Raw genomic sequence first — 18,791 nt, 5'->3', positions numbered from 1 at the left:
GGATCAGGTGAGGCATCAATTTTGCAGGCGTGGATTGTGGCAGACTTGTTTCCTGGTCACTAGCTTCCTGTTTTAGCAGCTTCCTGTAGCAGAGTGTTCGTGGCTTCTTTCCTGATCGTGATGACAGAGGCATGGTGATCCTGAGGGCTTACAGTTATCTCTGGAAGCTTTGTTTTAAGTCTACTCCTCCAGGCCTTCCAGCAATATTGTGAGCCAAAGCTTGGCAAATTTTAATGTTCATATTGGCCTGAGGATCCAGCTGAAGGGTAGATTCTGATTCAGTAGATCTGGAGTGAGATCTCAGATTCTGCATTTCTCACAAGCTCCTGGGTAATATCTGATGGTTAGGATGAATTTTTTTTTTCTGCACCTCGCAGCTTGTGGGATATTTAGTTCCCTGACCAGATATCGAACCCGGGTCCTCGGCAATGAAAGCGCAGAGGCCTAACCACTGGACCGCCAGGGAACTAGGATGGATTTTTAGTAGCTCAGTCCTAAGGTGTCCTCTGCTTACCTACATCTGATCGTAAATTCATTTCTGCTTTAACTACCTATTGATGGTTTCTGATTCCCCTAATTCTGTGACTGTTTCTTCCTTGTCTCTTTTAAGAGATCTTCTTCCTGTGTATTTTAAAAAATCGTTATTTATTTATTTTTTATACAGCAGGTTCTTATTAGTTATCTGTTTTATACATATTAGTGTATATATGTCAATGCCAATCTCCCAATTCATCCCACCACCATCACTCCCCACCCAGCCCCGCTTTCCCCCTTTGGTGTTTCTACGTTTGTTCTCTACATCTGTGTCTCTATTTATGCCTTGCAAACTGGTTTGTCTGCACCATTTTTCTAGATTCCACATATATGCGTTAATATACGATATTTGCTTTTCTCTTTCCGACTTACTTCACTCTGTATGACACTCTCTAAGTCCATCCATGTCTCTACAAATGACCAATTTCATTACTTTTTATGATTGAGTAATATTCCATTGTATATATGTACCACATCTTCTTTATCCATTCGTCTGTAGATGGACATTTAGGTTGCTTCCATGACCTGGCTATTGTAAACAGTGCTGCAATGATCACTGGGGTGCATGTGTCTTTCTGAATTATGGTTTTCTCTGGGTATATGCCCAGTAGTGGGATTGCTGGGTCATATGGTAGTTCTATTTTTAGTTTTTTAAGGAACCTTCATACTGTTCTCCATAGTGGCTGTATCAATTTACATTCCCAACAACAGTGCAAGAGGGTTCTTTTCTCCACACCCTCTCCAGCATTTGTTGTTTGTAGATTTTCTGATGATGCCCATTCTCGCTGGTATGAGGTGATACCTCATTGTAGTTTTGATTTGCATTTCTTTAATTATTAGTGATGTTGAGCAGCTTTTTATGTGCCCCTTGGCCATCTATATGTCTTCTTTGGAGAAATGTCTATTTAGGTCTTCTGCCCATTTTTTGATTGGGTTGTTTGTTTTTTTAATATTGAGCTGCATGAGCTGTTTATATATTTTGGAGATTAATCCTTTGTCCGTTGATTCATTTGCAAATATTTTCTCCCATTCTGAAGGTTGTCTTTTCGTCTTGTTTATAGTTTCCTTTGCTGTGCAAAAGCTTTTAAGTTTCATTAGGTCCCATTTGTTTATTTTTGTTTTTATTTTCATTACTCTAGGAGGTGGGTCAAAAAAGACCTTGCTATGATTTATGTCAAAGAGTGTTCTTCCTATGTTTTCCTCTAAGAGTTTTATAGTGTCCAGTCTTACATTTAGGTCTTTAATCCATTTTGAGTTTATTTTTGTGTATGGTGTTAGGGAGTGTTCTAATTTCATTCTTTTACATGTAGCTGTCTGCTCTTCCCAGCACCACTTATTGAAGAGACTGTCTTTTCTCCACTGTATATCCTTGCCTCCTCTGTCATAGATTAGTTGACCATAGGTGTGTGGGTTTATCTCTGGGCTTTCTATCCTGTTCCATTGATCTATATTTCTGTTTTTGTGCCAGTACCATATTGTCTTGATTACTGTAGCTTTGTAGTATAGTCTGAAGTCAGGAAGTCTGATTCCTCCAGCTCCGTTTTTTTTCCCTCAAGATTGCTTTGGCTATTTGGGGTCTTTTGTGTCTCCACACAAATTTTAAGATTTTTTGTTCTAATTCTGTGAAAAATGCCATTGGTAATTTGATAGGGATTGCATTGAATCTGTAGATTGCTTTGGGCAGTATAGTCATTTTCGCAATGTTGATTCTTGCAATCCAAGAACATTGTATATCTCTCCATCTGTTTCTGTCATCTTTGATTTCTTTCATCAGTGTCTTATAGTTTTCTGAGTACAGGCCTTTTACCTCCTTAGGTAGGTTTATTCCTAGGTATTTTATTCTTTTTGTTGCAATGGAGAATGGGATTGTTTCCTTAATTTCTCTTTCTGATCTTTCATTGTTAGTGTATAGGAAAGCAAGAGATTTCTGGGCATTAATTTTGTATCCTGCTACTTTACCAAATTCATTGATTAGCTCTAGTAGTTTACTGGTGGCATCTTTAGGATTATCTATGTATAGTATCATGTCATCTGCAAACAGTAACAGTTTTACTTCTTCTTTTCTAATTTGTATTCCTTTTATTTCTTTTTCTTCTCTGATTGCTGTGGCTAGGACTTCCAAAATTATGTTGAATAATAGTGGCGAGAGTGGACATCCTTGTCTTGTTCCTGATCTTAGAGGAAATGCGTTCAGATTTTCACCATTGAGAATGATGTTTGTTGTCGGTTTGTCGTATATGGCCTTTATTATGTTGAGGTAGGTTCCCTCTATGCCCACTTTCCGGAGATTTTTTTATCATAAATGGTGTTGAATTTTGTCAAAAGCTTTTTCTGCATCTATTGGGATGATCATATGGTTTTTATTCTTCAATTTGTTAATATGGTGTATCACACTGATTGATTTGCCTATATTGAAGAATCCTTGCATCCTGGGATAAATCCCACTTGATCATGGTGTATGGTCCTTTTAATGTGTTGTTGGATTCTGTTTGCTAGTATTTTGTTGAGGATTTTTGCATCTATATTCATCAGTGATATCGATCTGTAATTTTCTTTTTTTGTAGTATCTTTGTCTGGCTTTGGTATCAGGGTGATGATGGCCTCGTAGAATGAGTTTGGGAGTGTTCCTTCCTCTGCAATTTTTTGGAAGAGTTTGAGAAGGGTGGATGTTAGCTCTTCTGTAAATGTTTGATAGAATTCACCTGTGAAGCTATCTGGTCCTGGACTTTTGTTTGTTGGAAGATTTTTAATCACAGGTTCAATTTCATTACTTGTGATTGGTCTGTTCGTGTTTTCTATTTCTTCCTGGTTCAGTCTTGGAAGGTTATACCTTCCTAAGAATTTGTCCATTTCTTCCAGGTTGTCCATTTTATTGGCATAGAGTTGCTTGTAGTAGTCTCTTATGATGCTTTGTATTTCTGCGGTGTCCATTGTAACTTCTCCTTTTTCATTCCTAATTTTATTGATTTGATTCCTCTCCCTCTTTTTCTTGATGAGTCTGGCTAAAGGTTTATCAATTTTGTTTATCTTCTCAAAGAACCAGCTTTTAGGTTTATTGATCTTTGCTATTGTTTTCTTTGTTTCTATTTCATTTATTTCTGCTCTGATCTTTATGATTTCTTTTCTTCTACTAACTTTGGATTTTCTTTGTTCTTTCTCTAGTTCCTTTAGGTGTAAGGTTACATTGTTTATTTGAGATTTTTCTTGTTTCTTGAGATAGGATTGCATTGCTATAAACTTTGCTGTTAGAACTGCTTTTGCTGCATCCCAGAGGTTTTGGATCATCGTGTTTTCATTGTCATTTGTCTCTAGGTATTTTTTGATTTCCTTTTTGATTTCTTCAGTGCTCTCTTGGTTTTTTAGTAACGTATTGTTTAGCCTCCATGTGTTTGTGTGTTTTATGTTTTTTTCCCCTGTAATTTATTTCTAATCTCGTAACGTTGTGGTGGGAAAAGATGCTTGATATGATTTCAATTTTCTTAATTTTACCGAGGCTTGATCTGTGACCCAAGATGTGATCTATCCTGGAGAATGTTCCGTGCGCACTTGAGAAGAAAATGTAATCTGCTGTTTTCAGATGGAATGTCCTATAAGTATCAATTAAATCTATCTGGTCTATTGTGTCATTTAAAGCTTGTATTTCCTTATTAATTTTCTGTCTGGATGATCTGTCCATTGGTGTAAGTGAGGTGTTAAAGTCCCCCACTATTATCGTGTTACTGTCGATTTCCTCTTTTGTAGCTGTTAGCACTTGCCTTATGTATTGAGATGCTCCTATGTTAGGTGCATATATATTTACAATTATTATATCTTCTTCTTGGATTGATCCCTTAATCATTATGTAGTGTCCTTCCTTGTCTCTTGTAACATTATTTTAAAGTCTATTTTATCTGATATGAGTATTGCTACTCCAGCCTTCTTTTGATTTCCATTTGCGTGGAATATCTTTTTCCATTCCCTCACTTTCAGTCTGTATGTGTCCCTAGGTCTGAAGTGGGTCTCTTGTAGACAGCATATATATAGGTCTTGTTTTTGTATCCATTCAGCGAGCCTCTGTCTTTTTGTTGGAGCATTTAATCCATTCACATTTAAGGTAATTATCCATATTTATGTTCCTATTACCATTTTCTTAACTGTTTTGGGTTTGTTTTTGTAGGTCCTTTTCTCCTCTTATGTTTCCCACTTAGAGAAGTTCCTTTAGCATTTGTTGTAGAGCTGGTTTGGTGGTGCTGAATTCTGTTAGCTTTTGCTTGTCTATAAAGGTTTTGATTTCTCCATCGAATCTGAATGAGATCCTTGCCGGGTAGAGTAATGTTGGTTGTAGGTTCTTCCCTTTCATCACTTTAAATATATCGTGCCACTCCCTTCTGGCTTGTAGAGTTTCTGCTGAGAAATCAGCTGTTAACCTTATGGGAGTTCCCTTGTATGTTGTCGTTTTTCCCTTGTTACTTTTAATAATTTTTCTTTGTCTTTTATTTTCGTCAGTTTGATTACTGTCTCAGTGTGTTTCTCCTTGGGTTTATCCTGTATGGGACTGTCTGTGCTTCCTGGACTTGGGTGGCTCTTTCCTTTCCCATGTTAGGGAGTTTTCGACTATAATCTCTTCAAATATTTTCTTGGGTCCTTTCTCTCTCTCTTCTCCTTCTGGGACTCCTATAATGTGAAAGTTGATACATTTAATGTTGTCCCAGAGGTCTCTTAAGCTGTCTTCATTTCTTTTCATTCTTTTCTCTTTATTCTGTTCTGTGGCAGTGAATTCTACCATTCTGTCTTCCAGGTCACTTATCCGTTCTTCTGCTTCAGTTATTCTGCTATTGATTCCTTCTAGTGTAGTTTTCATTTCAGTCATTGTATTGTTCATCTCCGTTTGTCTGTTCTTTAATTCTTCTAGGTGTTTGCTCTTTAATTCTTCTAGGTCTTTGTTAAACATTTCTTGCATCTTCTTGATCTTTGCCTCCATTCTTTGTTCAAGGTCCTGGATCATCTTCACTATCATTATTTGGAATTCTTTTTCTGGAAGGTTGCCTATCTCCACTTCATTTAATTGTTTTTCTGGGTTTTATCTCATTCCTTCATCTGGTACATAGTCCCCTGCCTTTTCATTTTGTCTATCTTTCTGTGAAAGTGGTTTTCGTTCCACAGGCTGCAGGATTGTAGTTCTTCTAGTTTCTGCTTTCTGTCCTCTGGTGGATGAGGCTATCTAAGAGGCTTGTGCAAGCTTCCTGATGGGAGGGACTAGTGGTAGATAGAGCTGGGTGTTGCTCTGTTTGGCAGCCATCAGTAAAACTTTAATCCGCTTGTCTGCTGATGGGTGGGGCTGAGTTTCCTCCCTGTTGGTTGTTTTGCCTGAGGTGACCCAGCACCGGAGCCACAGGCTCTTTGGTGGGGCTAATGGTGGACTCTTGGAGGGCTGACGCCAAGGAGTACTTCCCTGAACTTCTGCTGCCAGTGTCCTTGTCCCCATGGTGAGCCACAGCCACCCCCTGCCTCTGCAGGAGACTCTCCAACACTAGCAGGTAGGTCTGGTTCAGTCTCCTATGGGGTCACTGCTCCTTCCCCCTGAGTCCTGATGCACACACTACCTTGTGTGTGCCCTCCAAGAGTGGAGTCTCTGTTTCCCCCAGTCCTATCGAAGTCCTGCAATCAAATCCCGCTAGCCTTCAAAGTCTGATTCTCTGGGCATTCCTCCTTCCGTTACCAGACCCCCAGTTTGGGAAGCCTGATGTGGGGCTCAGAACCTTTACTGCAGTGGGTGGACTTCTGTGGTATAATTGTTCTCCAGTTTGTGAGTCACCCACCCAGTGGTTATGGGATTTGATTTTATTGTGATTGTGCCCTTCCTACAATCTCATTGCAGCTTCTCCTTTGTCTTTGGATGTGGGGTATCTTTTTTGGTGAGTTCCAGTGTCTTCCTCTCGATGATTGTTCAGCAGTTAGTTGTGATTCCGGTGCTCTCGCAAGAGGGAGTGAGCGCATGTCCTTCTACTCCACCACCTTGAACCAATCTGTTCTTCCTGTGTTTGTCCCTTAATACTGGTGTATCCCAAGACTCAGGATTAGGATCAAACTACAAACTCTTCCTGCATGATCCCCTTCATTCTCCAGGCTTCAATCACTATCCGTATGTTTCTCAAATCTTTATTTCCAATTTGTACTCTCTCTTTAGCCCCAGATTCTAGTATCCACAGCTGACAAGAGCTGAGTTGTACAGACAAGTAGGACATGAAAGAAAGCTCCCATGGTCAAATAAATTTGGAAAATGCTGGGTTAAATAGAATGAAATTGACTTTTTTGCTGAGGTGCTCCTAGAACTGTTAATGTGCTATTATGCATTGCAAGTGTTTAAGAGGGAGTGTGTAATACCCCGTATTTCTTAAACTTATTTGACATCTGTATTGAACATAATCAATACATTTCCTCAGATTCTCTCAGCCCTGCCTGAGACCTGGACTCCTGACTTTTTGCTTTTCCTTAACTATTTAACTGTAGCCAGGGGTGTAGTTCTGTGGCCAACCAGCTGCTGCTGCCTGCATCTTGCATTGCTTTCCATCCCTTCAGCCTCTCTTCCCTTTTATATCATTCTTGAGGCTTTGGTTTTGTGCCTCCATAAAAAGCCTGAGCATATAATCTTTGCCTCAGGCTCTGTTTTCTAGGGAACCTGGGCTAGTATAACCTGCAACAGACCCCCCCCCCTTTTTCCTGGAATATTGGCATCTCCTGGAACTTGGGGTTCCTAGAACACACTTTGGAAATGCTGCATTGGTTATTTTTCCCTGGATATCTGCAGGCACCTGAGACTCAGCATGTCCAACTCCGAATCAATCTGTTTTTTTTTTTTTATATCTGTTCCTCATTTGGCCTTTCCTGTCTTAGTGACTGCATCACATTTGCTCATCACCCAAGTGACCTGGGTGTTGTTCTTGACTCCTTCTTTTCCTCTCCCATCCAATCTGTCACCCCCTCTTGCTTCCTCCTTTCTTTTTCTCATCTAATTAACAATTATTCATTCTTAAAGAGACAGTGTAGATATCATCTTTTTACCCTGTCTCCTCAGTCTGTTGGGGTCTGGGTGATGTACCACTCTGAGTTTTCATAGGCCCTTAAATTGTCTCTCTTACAGCACTTTTAACACTGTATGGTAATTGATCTTTTAAAAATGAATCTGTCTCCCCCACCACCTTTGGTGTCTTATTCAATTCTTAATCCCCAGCACCTAGGATAGAGAATTTACTGATTTATTGATTGATGGGAGTGGATGAGGCAGGTGGGAGAGAGAGAACTCCAATTTGTAAGTCCTCAAAGGGAGGAAAAATAATTTCCCCTCTAACTTTGTGAGTTCTTTGCTGAGACCTCTGTAATAAAAACACAGATTAACAAGAGAAAAGCAAAGAGAAGTCTATAAACATGTATACCTTATGCATACATGGGAGATCCCCAAGGGAAAATAAGTGACTCCCTGAGGTGGCTTAGAATTCAGGATTATATACCACCTTAATAGAGAAAAAAGAGGGGGAATGTAGGACTCTCAGGGGAGAGGAAATGCATTTTAGGAAAGATGAATGGGCCCTTAGAAGAATAGAAGGGAGGTATGATAGTTTGTGACCAAGTTTGTCAGCATGTTGTATCAACTTCTAGCCTCCTTTCCTGTGATAAGACTCAATCTTCCCTGGTCAATGATGCCTCTAGGGAGGGTATTTGTGACAAATGAGTTCCTTTTGGAGGATCTATCTTTAGACAGACAAGGGGGTTCAGAGAAAGCTCTGCCTGCATTTGCCATTTTTTCAAGTGCCTACAGCTCAAAATAATCAATATACCAAAGGAGTATATTTTGGGGTAGCATGTCCTGAACTCCTGCAGTCACATTTTGGGGCAGCATATTCTGCTAGCCTCATTCCCCACCTTTGAAAATTCTTCAAGAAATTTCACAGTCTAGAAGCTGAGTTGGTAGATCTCATTGAACCAGTCTCTTAGTCCTGAGAATAGGTCAGTTCAGTTAAACAACTGTGCCTCATTCCAGGAGGTGGTATCTCAGGTGGGATACTAGCAGGTATTTGATAAGAGGCATTTCTTTGGAAACAAAACAAATAATAGTTGGAGCACACTATAAGTAAGTTTCTGAGTCCAGAAGGCAGCCATGAGAAGATTTCTAGATATTGGGCTAGAAGCACCTTTCACAGTTTGTTTCTGATGATGTCATTGGGTGTTCCAGTGAACTTTCTGAGTGACCCAGACAGCAACAGACATGAAGGTTGTCCATACATGATCTGTTGTGGTGTTATCTCTGAGGTTTATATCAAGTTGTCCAGTTTCAGCTTCCAGGGCTTTTGGAAAAGGGAAGTTTTTGTTCTTAGTGATTCCAAGTCAGAAGGGTGAAAGAAAATTGCAAGCATTAGTTTGGAGAGTTTTAATCAGATATTAGAGAAAACTAGAATTCAAGAGCCAGTCCAGTTTGCAGGTAGATAACAAAACTTCAAAGACAATGCACAGGGCTAGAATCTCATACCCACAAGGATGTGTTATAATTTTCTATTGAAACATAATTTTTCTCTGTACAATCACCCCCATTTCTAGCAAAGGTAATCACGGTAAGATGAATCTGTTTGCAAAATAAGTCTAGTCTCACTAAACTTGGCCTGATTATTTACATAAGTGCAGCAAGAATAGCAATTGACCATATAGGCTCTTTTAAAATCTGCTTTGTTGGAACTTTCATAAGGAATCTCTGATTGGACTTTTAAAAGACTTTCAAGGCTAGGAAGCCAAGCCAAGAACTCATCATCAGACTTCACATGCATATCTATGTGCTCCAAGTCCCCAAAATATCCTGAGGTTCCTGGGTCTGCCAGGAATTGATCTTCCTTACTCACCTGGTAAGGCTGGAAACCATGAAATCAAGGAACCAGGAAATTTCTCAGAAGGGGGCTTAATAAGCATTGGCTCCTTAAAGTCAACCTTATTTCCTTAAAGCTGTCTGGCCATATCTGATTCTATGTACATCATTCTCAAATTTGATATCCTAGTCAAAGCCTTAGTAATATAACCAATGTTTCCAATTGTGTCCTATCACAAGGAGAACAGATTCTTATGAAACTTACACAAATAGTTATATTGCCATGAAAATAAGAATACTCAATAAGAGTCTGAATTCTGGAGGGATCAGATAGGGAGAAAAGATAAATGCCTCAATTCTGTTTACAAAGGTACACTTTACCAAATTGCCGTAAATCATAGATAGCTTAAGAGAAAAGAGAAAAGTTTTCTTAAATCTAGAAAACAAAACATTAAAGAACTAGCAATGTTTCAAACAAAAAGTCATAATTATTGTAATCATTCTCATCAGTTTATTCAGTCCCAGGTAATTAATTCTTGTTTGCTTGATCTTGAGCTAGTAGTTTTATGAATCATTCTGTTTTTCCATTAGAGTTCTGGAAATTCTTACCCAGTTCAGTGGTATGATCTCAAAGTTATTGGAAACTGATATTCTAGAGTACTTATCAAAGTCCTTTCCATGAATATGAAGACAAAGTGTTTTTGGATCATAGCTACTTGCGAAAGCTTTCAGGAAACATCAGATTAAAACAATAACTGTCTGTGACTGACCAAAAGACTTAAAAATGGCCATGGTTAAAAACCTGATGAGAGTTCATTTAAACACAATTGACAAGGAAATTTGGTTATTTCTGTGTCGTACAACATTTTAAGATGATAACTAGAGTTATGACTGATAACATACCAGGACATACCAGATTCTAGGAATTTCATATAATTTCTGGAACACCTATACTGATAATATAACACCCATACAAATATAACTTAAGAAGGTTAAACATTATTACTTTTTTAAAAATAAATTTATTTATTTTATTTATTTATTTTTGGCTGCTTTGGGTCTTTGTTGCTGCATGCAGGCTTTCTCTGGTTGTGGCAAGAGGGGGCTACTCTTCATTGCGATGCGTGGGCTTCTCATTGCAATGGCTTCTTTGTTGTGGAGCACAGGCTCTAGGCACATGGGCTCCGTAGTTGTGGCTTGCGGGCTCTAGAGCACAGGCTCAGTAGTTATAAGCCCAGCACTTATTTTTCGTTAAGCCAATTAAATAGAGCTCTTTTACAAATCAATTTTGGCACCACCATCCAGAGGTGGAAAAATATCACATATACATAACATACATGTAAAGACATACATAAACATACAGACAAATGCAAACTGAGATCTTACGGCTTTCATTTAAAAATTTTAGCCATATGTCAGGTACATTAATTCAAAACTCACTAGTACATGAAAGAACAGTTGGATCCAAATTGTGTTTCTGGCAGATGAATATGTTAAGGTTACTCACTAGATGGCTAAAGTTTTCACTTGTATTTGTGGAGAAGACTTTTAAGAGTTTTCACTTTCCCAACTTCCAAAAGCTCCTGTTTCCTTTTTAGCCCCAAGTAGTTGCTTTTATAGGTCTTTGAGCCCCTTGAGAGCCCCTGATGGAGGGTATGGGGGCCTAAAGTTCAAGTGACTGTAGGGAGTTGAGGGGCTGAAGTGGGAAGGGGAAGGTCTGGCAGGGTGGACAGAGGGCTGGAGGAGGTAGGAGTTTGAGGGGGGACATAGCAAAGGATTCAAGGGAGCTGAATAGAAGATGGAAGGCAGCAAAAGGAGGAAGGAGGAGCAGAGGATATGGGAAGGAAGAGGTCTTAGAGGAGCCAGTCTGGGGAGATCTTCAGTTTTCCCAGTGAAGTTTCAAATTATCCGTAGCAAAATCATGTCAACAAAAAGGAAGTGGACACAACTGGCAGAGAATGCAGTCAGCAGGGGTTCGAGAAGAGGGTTTCAGTTGGGACTTCCCTGGTGGCACAGTGGTTAAGACTCCGCACTCCCAACGCAGGTGGCCCGGGTTCAATCCCTGGTCAGGGAACTAGATCCCACGTGCATGCCACAACTAAGAGTTCGCATGCCACAACTAAGGAGCTGACAAACCGCAACTGAGGAGCCCTCAAGCTGCAACTAAGGAGCCCACATGCCACAACTAAGACCCAACACAACCAAATAAATAAAAAATAAATAAATACTTAATAAATTGAGTAAGAGGTTGCTAAAGAAAAAGAGGGTTTCGGTTGACCAGAAAGTCCTCATGGGAGGAACACGATCAAATAGAACAGAGAAGTCTTTTAAAAAAAAAGCTTCTCAGCTGCATCAAACAGGGAGGTCAGCTCGGTGCTTTGTGACCACCTAGGGGGGTGGGATAGGGAGGGTGGAAGGGAGATGCAAGAGGGAGGGGATATGGGGATATATATATATATACATATAGCTGATTCAGTTTGTTATGCAGCAGAAACTAACACAACATTGTAAAGCAATTATACTCCAATAAAGATGTTTAAAAAAAAAAAAAGCTGACCGGCCTCGAACGTCCCGGCGGGAGGTTTTTCTACATGAGTGGAGAAGGTAGATGTTGCAAGTAGAAGAGATACAACATTTTTTTAGGATGTCTGAAGATGAAGAAAAAGTGAAATTACGCCGTCTTGAACCAGCTATTCAGAAATTTACTAAGATAGTAATCCCAACAGACCTGGAGAGGTTAAGAAAGCACCAGATAAATATTGAGAAGCAACTCTGCTCCAATATCCGAGAAATGGAGAAGCTTTGTTTGAAAGTCCAAAAGGATGACCTTGGACTTCTGAAGAGAGTGATAGATCCTGTTAAAGAAGAAGCATCAGCAGCAACAGCAGAATTTCTTCAGCTCCATCTGGAATCTGTAGAAGAACTTAAGAAACAATTTAATGATGAAGAAACTTTATTACAGCTTTCTTTGACCAGATCCATGACTGTTGGTGGAACATTTCACACTACTGAAGATGAAGCTGATCCTCAGAGTATGACTCAGATATATGTGTTGCCTGAAATTCCTCGAGATCAAAATGCTGCAGAATCATGGGAAACCTTAGAAGTGGACTTAATTGAACTTAGCCAACTGGTCACTGATTTCTCTCTCCTAGTGAATTCTCAGCAGAAGATTGACAGCGTTGAAGACCATGTCAACAGTGCTGCTGTGAATGTTGAAGAGGGAACCAAAAACTTGGGGAAGGCTGCAAAATACAAGCTGGCAGCTCTGCCTGTGGCAGGTGCACTCATCGGAGGAGTGGTGGGGGGTCTGATTGGCCTCCTTGCAGGCTTCAAAGTGGCAGGAATTGCAGCTGCACTTGGTGGTGGGGTGTTGGGCTTCACAGGTGGAAAATTGTTACAAAGAAAGAAACAGAAAATGATGGAGAAGCTCACTTCCAGCTGTCCAAATCTTCCCAGCCAAACTGACAAAAAATGCAGTTAAAAACCAAACTTCAGTATTACTGGCGCCAACATGTCTATCCTTTGCTGCTGTTGGACACTCAGTCAGCTTTTGGAACATGATTATATCAAAATAGTGGCTATAGATGCTCAAGTGGGATTGAACTGTGATAAGTGGATATATTTTGTTGTTTGCTGGGGTGTTAATGGGGATGTTAGAGATTGAGGAGCCTGGACTGAGGGTGTACAATATTTGTCAGGTAAAGTTTAAGGACTGCCAGGGAACAGATTTTTTACCTGGAAATGTGAAAACCCAACCATAACTTTGATAAGGACTTGTGATGTGTGAACATGTTGGGTTACGGAAGGATAGTTTTCAGAATAGTTTCTTCCATAACCCTGACTTGGAGACTCCAAGGCTAAGCATATTGTAAATATGCTTCTTTATGTCCTAAATATAGATTTTTTAGGCATTTTAGCAGAGAAAAGAATGGAAGTTCAGCTTTTCGTATCAAATAGGGAAATCAGGATCTAGCAAGGTGCATGAGTAAACTGCATAACGGAGTCTATTTGGTGAGCCCTATTGCAATTTGGTCTAACAATATTTTCAAGTGAAGGAAACAAATAGTGTAAGAAAATGGAAAGAGAGGCCCAACTTCTCTTTCAGATATCTTAATTTATGACCCTGGCTTCTTCTCTGAACTCTTTTTTCTGCCTCTCTGTAAATAAAGAACACAGAGTCTCAAGTGGTAGACTTATAAAGCCAGTCACTAAGCTTGCTCTGTCAGCCTGTCTCTTAACACCTCAAATATCTAGTCCCCTCTGCCTTCCCTCCCTTGTAATTTTGAAAAGTTCTTTGACTTATGGGGTGAATTCTACCCATGTGTAATGCAGACTTCTCTCATAATCTGTTTGTTTGTTTGTGTTTTTTTTTAAACATCTTTGTTGGCGTATAATTGCTTTACAATGGTGTGTCAGTTTCTGCTTTATAACAAATGTTTGGGGTTTTTTTTTGTTGTTTTTGGGGTTTTTTTTTTTTTTGGTATTGGCTGCCATCTTTGTTCATCCTCTACTGTAACCTCTAGGTAAAAAAGAAAGTGAGAGGAAAAAAAAAAAAAAAAAGCTTCTATCAGGCTCTGAATATCAGCTTCCAATTAGGCCATCTTCTGACCATAGAACTCTTTTAAAAACATCCTTTCGATATCTTATTTTATCAGATTTCAGCCAGGACAAACAGTAAATATTTCTGACAATATTGAACTTCTTTTTAAAACTTCTCTCTTTCCCTTTTCTTTTATACCAAAGGTATAACTATCAAGTGACTCAAAACCAAAACTTTTATGAGTTAACTATGGACGCAAGAGCTGTCCTGAAAAAGGGTGCAAAAGATGCAACTCTCCCAAGATCCAGAACTACTCACAAATATCGCTGGAAAGAAAAGGCTTAGCTCCCCTGCAACAGGAGGCTAGCTGCAAATGGGGTGTGACCCACAGTCTTGTCTGGCCACATTCAAGGTGGCTTAGAAGTCAGGATTAAATACCATCTTAATAGGGAAAGGTGAAGGGGGATTTAGGCCTAAGAGGAGAGGAAATGATTTTTAGGAAAGATGAATGGGCCCTTAGAAGAATAGATGGGAGGTATGATAATTTGTGACAAAGTGTGTCTGGATGATTTATGGCCTCCTCTCCTCTGATAAGAGTCAGTCTTCACTAGCTGATGCTACCCCTGGGGAATAGATTTATGACAACTGAGTTCATTTCATAGGAAGACAGGAGGTTCTGTCTTCAGACAGACAAGGGGAGTTCAGAGAAAGCCCCTCCTTGCATTTGCTGTTTTTCAAGTGCTTACAGCCCAAAACAATCAATATATCAAAGCAGCATATTTTGGAGTGGCATGTCCTGAACTCCTACAGTCACATTTTGGGGTGACATATTCTGCTACCCTTCAACCTCCATCTTAAGCAAAACGGAAGTATTCTGAGATGGTGAGAAGTACATGTTTGCTCTGCCCTGGGTTAAAGTGGCTGGAAACTACATTTTATAATTAGCTCCAAAGCACCATTCAAAGATTTTAGATAAAGCGTTCAAGCAGGACTACTGCCACACACTCCGACATAGCCAGAGGTGCCCAGCTCTCAAGGAGGCACCCACCGTAAGGATCAGCCCTTGCAGGAACTTGAGAGTGATTGCATCCAGAAATGGTGGGCCCTGGCACCTTATGTGCCTCACCCTAGTCCTTGGGCCTGCTAGCAGTTAAGCTGGGAGATTCACTGACTCATGATGAAGATCAGAAATTCATGTCTGTTGTAAAATAAAGTTCCATTTAGGGAAGTGTATTAGTTTCCTCGGGTTGCCATAACAACATTTCACAAACCAGCTGGCTTAAGACCGAAGAAATTTATTTTCTCACGGCTCTGGAGGCTAGAAGTCTGAAATCAAGGTGAGGGTAGGATTAGCTCCATTTGAGGTTCTGAGGGGGAACCTGTTCCATGCCTCTCTCCTAGCTTCCCATGATAGCCAGCAATCCCGGCGTTCCTTGGCTTGTAGATGCATCACTACAGTCTCTGCCTGCGTTTTCATGTGGCCTTGTCCCTGTGTCTTTCTGTCTTCACATGACTGTCTTCTTCTAAGGGCACCAGTCATACTAGATTAGGGGCCAGTCCTACTCCAATGTGACCTCATCTTAACTAATTACATCTGCAATGACCCTATTTCCAAATAAGCTCATATTGTTGGGGTTAAGACTTCTACTTTTTTTTTTTTTTTTGAGAGGGGATGACACAATTGAACCCATAACAGGGGGGGAAAAAAAAGAATTTTATTTTACATCAATTTTGGGAGCTGCTTTGTTCTAATTACCCTTATTTTTGTTTAGAGCAGGGGTCACAGGCTGGTGACCCAGGGCCAAATTTGGCTTCCAAGAGTGTTCATTAGGTCAGGGTCTCCACCATTCCCTAGTGTCTTAAGCTGGCCACTTCACAAATTTGCATTACCTGAGGGGCCCTTGAAGGCATCTGCATAAGTGACCCTTAGTTTAGAATTTGCTATCTCAGAACATCTTCATTGTTTTACCGTCTTAGCCTCAGAACTACCCTGAGAGGCAGAACAAATGTGTTCCCATTTCACTGACCAGGAAACAGGCTCAGAAAGTAAAGGTGATCTGCCTGGATCACACTGATCACACAGTTGGAAGTAGTGGAGCTGAGTCTCCAACCCAAGTCTCCAGCCTCCCAGACGCAGCTTGAACACTGATCAGGCCCACATCTCCACATCTCCAGCCCTGCAAGGCAGCAGTGGCTCTCAGGACCTGCCTTCCACCCCATTTCCCCAGCTAGATTTTCAGAGTAGCAAATGCCACTAGCATTCTTGAGTCTTAGAGACTTTTTAAAAAGCAGGCACATTCCTGGAGGAAAACCTTTGTAGATGTTCCTCTCAGAGAGAAGAAAATATAATAATGTGCTGTCTGAGTTAAGGGCAGTCTGGTTTTGAGCTTGGTCAAACTTTCCTTCTGCAAGTATGCAAGAAAAAGGAGTGAAAGGGACCACACCCTCTCTTCTCTTATTCTGGAATTCCTATTAAACAGGATGGCAGACCTTCTAGATCTATCCTCCATGCTTCCTAACCTTTTTTTTTCTTTTTTTCCCCTATGGCAGCATGAGGTTTTTTTTTTTAATTAAAGATCCAGATGTGGAACAACCTTTGGGGGAGGGTGTCACTTAGGGGTCCCCGTTTCACCAGCCCCACTGTTTGGAGAAGTTGCCTTCACAGAGGCCAGTGGTTTTTCGACTTCCTTTTTGGTTGTTCTTTTGAGAACTTGATACTTGTTCTGGGCCCCCTTCCTAGAAATATGCACTTACAAATGTAAGGAGATGGAACAAAACTTCTTGGAATTTCCCTTATGCTCTGTATTTTGAAATTTTATCATAATTAATCCAGGTGTAGGTTTTTTTAAAAAAAACCATTCTTGGTGCTCAGTGTGCCATTTTACTGTGAAAGCTTACTCCTTTCTTCACCTCTAGGAAGTAGGACATAATTTACTTCTTTTTTCCCCCCTCCATTCCCTCTGTTCTCTCATTATGGAATTCCTATAAAATAGGATGGTAGGACTTCTGGATCCATCCTCCATGCCTCCTTCTCCCCCCTCCCCCAACTTTTTTTCTATGCCAACATGAGGTATTTTTATTAAGAAATAAAAATAACTAAATGAAATCCCTTAAGTCCCTTTAAGACTTGGCCCTGCTGTGTGCACAGTAGTGCTGAATAAACATGACCTCCTTCTTCTTCATTCTCAGCACCTACATCAACAAGCACATCAGCAACAACGATAGCTAACATTTATTGGCACCTTAGTGTGTGTAAGGCAATGAGCAAAGTACTTGACACATTACCGTATTTAATTCCCAGAACAACCCTATGATGTAGGTATAATTATTGTCCCTATCTTACAAATGAGGGCACTGAAAGCCATAAAGCAGAGGTTGGCAAACTACAGCCAGTGGGCCAAACTGGCTGCTGCCTCTTTTCTTTTTATTATTATTACTTTTTTTATTATTTATTTTATTTTATTTTATTTTTTTGGCCATGCCATGTGGCTTGTGGGATCTTAGTTCCCAGACCAGGCATCGAACCCAGGCCCCGGCAGTGAAAGCACCAAGTCCTAACCACTGGACCACCAAGGAATGCCTATCTAAATTTTCTTTTATATTTCCCAACTCTGGTCTTTTGAACTGCATTTTGGGAGAATTTCTCCACTTGATCTTTCAACTTTGTTTTTCACTCTTCAGCCATATCTATTTTGTGATCAGTCCATTGAATTTTTATTTGGAAAACTGAGTTCTTAAATTTCCGAAATCCCCACTTGATTCTTTTTAATACGTGAAATATCCTTTCACATTTCTTGTGAACCTATTAATTACACTTAATCTGAAGGCTTGTTCTTTAGTAGTTATTAATTCTGTTTCTTGATGTTAGTTTTTCTGATGGTGGATTTTGATGGCCCTCTTTCGTAGTCTTGACTTTACTCAAATGTGTAGTTTTCTAGATGTTTGTCCATGTTTTAATTGTGCATTCTTGTTCTTGTCTGTTCTGTTTACTGAGTCTGCATGTAGCAACTTGGTGGGAGGAGTGGAACGTGCTGGTTGGGTATCGATGGGGTATGTAAGGAAGAAGAGGACCTGCCTTGTCTTTTGGGTACGACAGTCCTCTTCCCTTCCTGGGCATTAGTTTTTTGGGACAAGACCTTGCCTCTGGTCCAAGAGCCTATGCTCAGTGGTTTGGTCTGGGGTGAATCCCCCCTGCAGCTGGCTGATTAGTACAAATGTGAGGAGAAGGGGATAATTTCATTAGATACTCCAAATGCAGTTTCCAAATTAACCATCCCAAGGAATGGCCCAGGGCCCATTAAATCTGAAAGTCTGAAATTGAAGTTCTTTCTTAATATTTCTACTTTTGTGCCAGGCTTCTTGTGCATGATTTTTTTAAAAATTTATTTATTTTTTGGCTGCATTGGGTTTTCATTGCTGTGCATGGGCTTTCTCTAGTTGTGGAGAGCAGGGGCTACTCTTTGTTGCAGTGCGCTGGCTTCTCACTACGGTGGCTTCTCTTGTGGAGGAGAACGGGCCCTAGAGTGCATGGGCTTCAGTTGTTGTGGCACGTGGGCTCCGTAGTTGTGGCTTGCGGGCTCTAGAGCGCAGGCTCAGTAGTTGTGGCGCACGGACTTAGTTGCTCCGCGGCATGTGAGATCTTCCCGGACCAGGAATCGAACCCTTGTCTGCTGCATTGGCAGGTGGATTCTCAACCACTGTGCCACGAGGGAAGTCCCGATTTTTTTTTTTAACCAATGTCAGTCTTCTCTTTATTATCTGCCTTTGGTGTTAAACTTCTGTACTCCCCTGCCCCTGCAAAATGATAAATATTCATCTATCTTCTTCTTTTACTATTTTTATGATTTTATGTTTTACATTCAAAGCTTTCAGCCATCTGGAATT

The 18,791-nt window shown here is 40.3% G+C and overlaps 1 protein-coding gene across 1 annotated transcript; it reads left to right on the top strand.

Annotated features, from left to right (window-relative positions):
- The first annotated feature begins 11,947 nt into the window (after positions 1-11,947).
- LOC133097264 (syntaxin-17-like) lies at positions 11,948-12,958 on the top strand. The gene has a single exon (XM_061199166.1). It carries the CDS (start codon positions 11,973-11,975, stop codon positions 12,846-12,848), a length of 876 nt encoding a protein of 291 aa, XP_061055149.1. The 5' UTR covers positions 11,948-11,972; the 3' UTR covers positions 12,849-12,958.
- The last annotated feature ends 5,833 nt before the right edge of the window (positions 12,959-18,791 follow it).

This window comes from Eubalaena glacialis, chromosome 9 (genome assembly GCF_028564815.1).
Source record: "Eubalaena glacialis isolate mEubGla1 chromosome 9, mEubGla1.1.hap2.+ XY, whole genome shotgun sequence".
Taxonomy (NCBI): domain Eukaryota; kingdom Metazoa; phylum Chordata; class Mammalia; order Artiodactyla; family Balaenidae; genus Eubalaena; species Eubalaena glacialis.
Note: the sequence above shows the minus strand (reverse complement) of the source record. Positions and strands in the feature narration are given on the sequence as shown.

Bases quoted from the DNA above. Each gene is read 5' to 3' on its own strand.
- LOC133097264 (XM_061199166.1), top strand. From the start codon at position 11,973: ATGTTGCAAGTAGAAGAGATACAACATTTTTTTAGGATGTCTGAAGAT.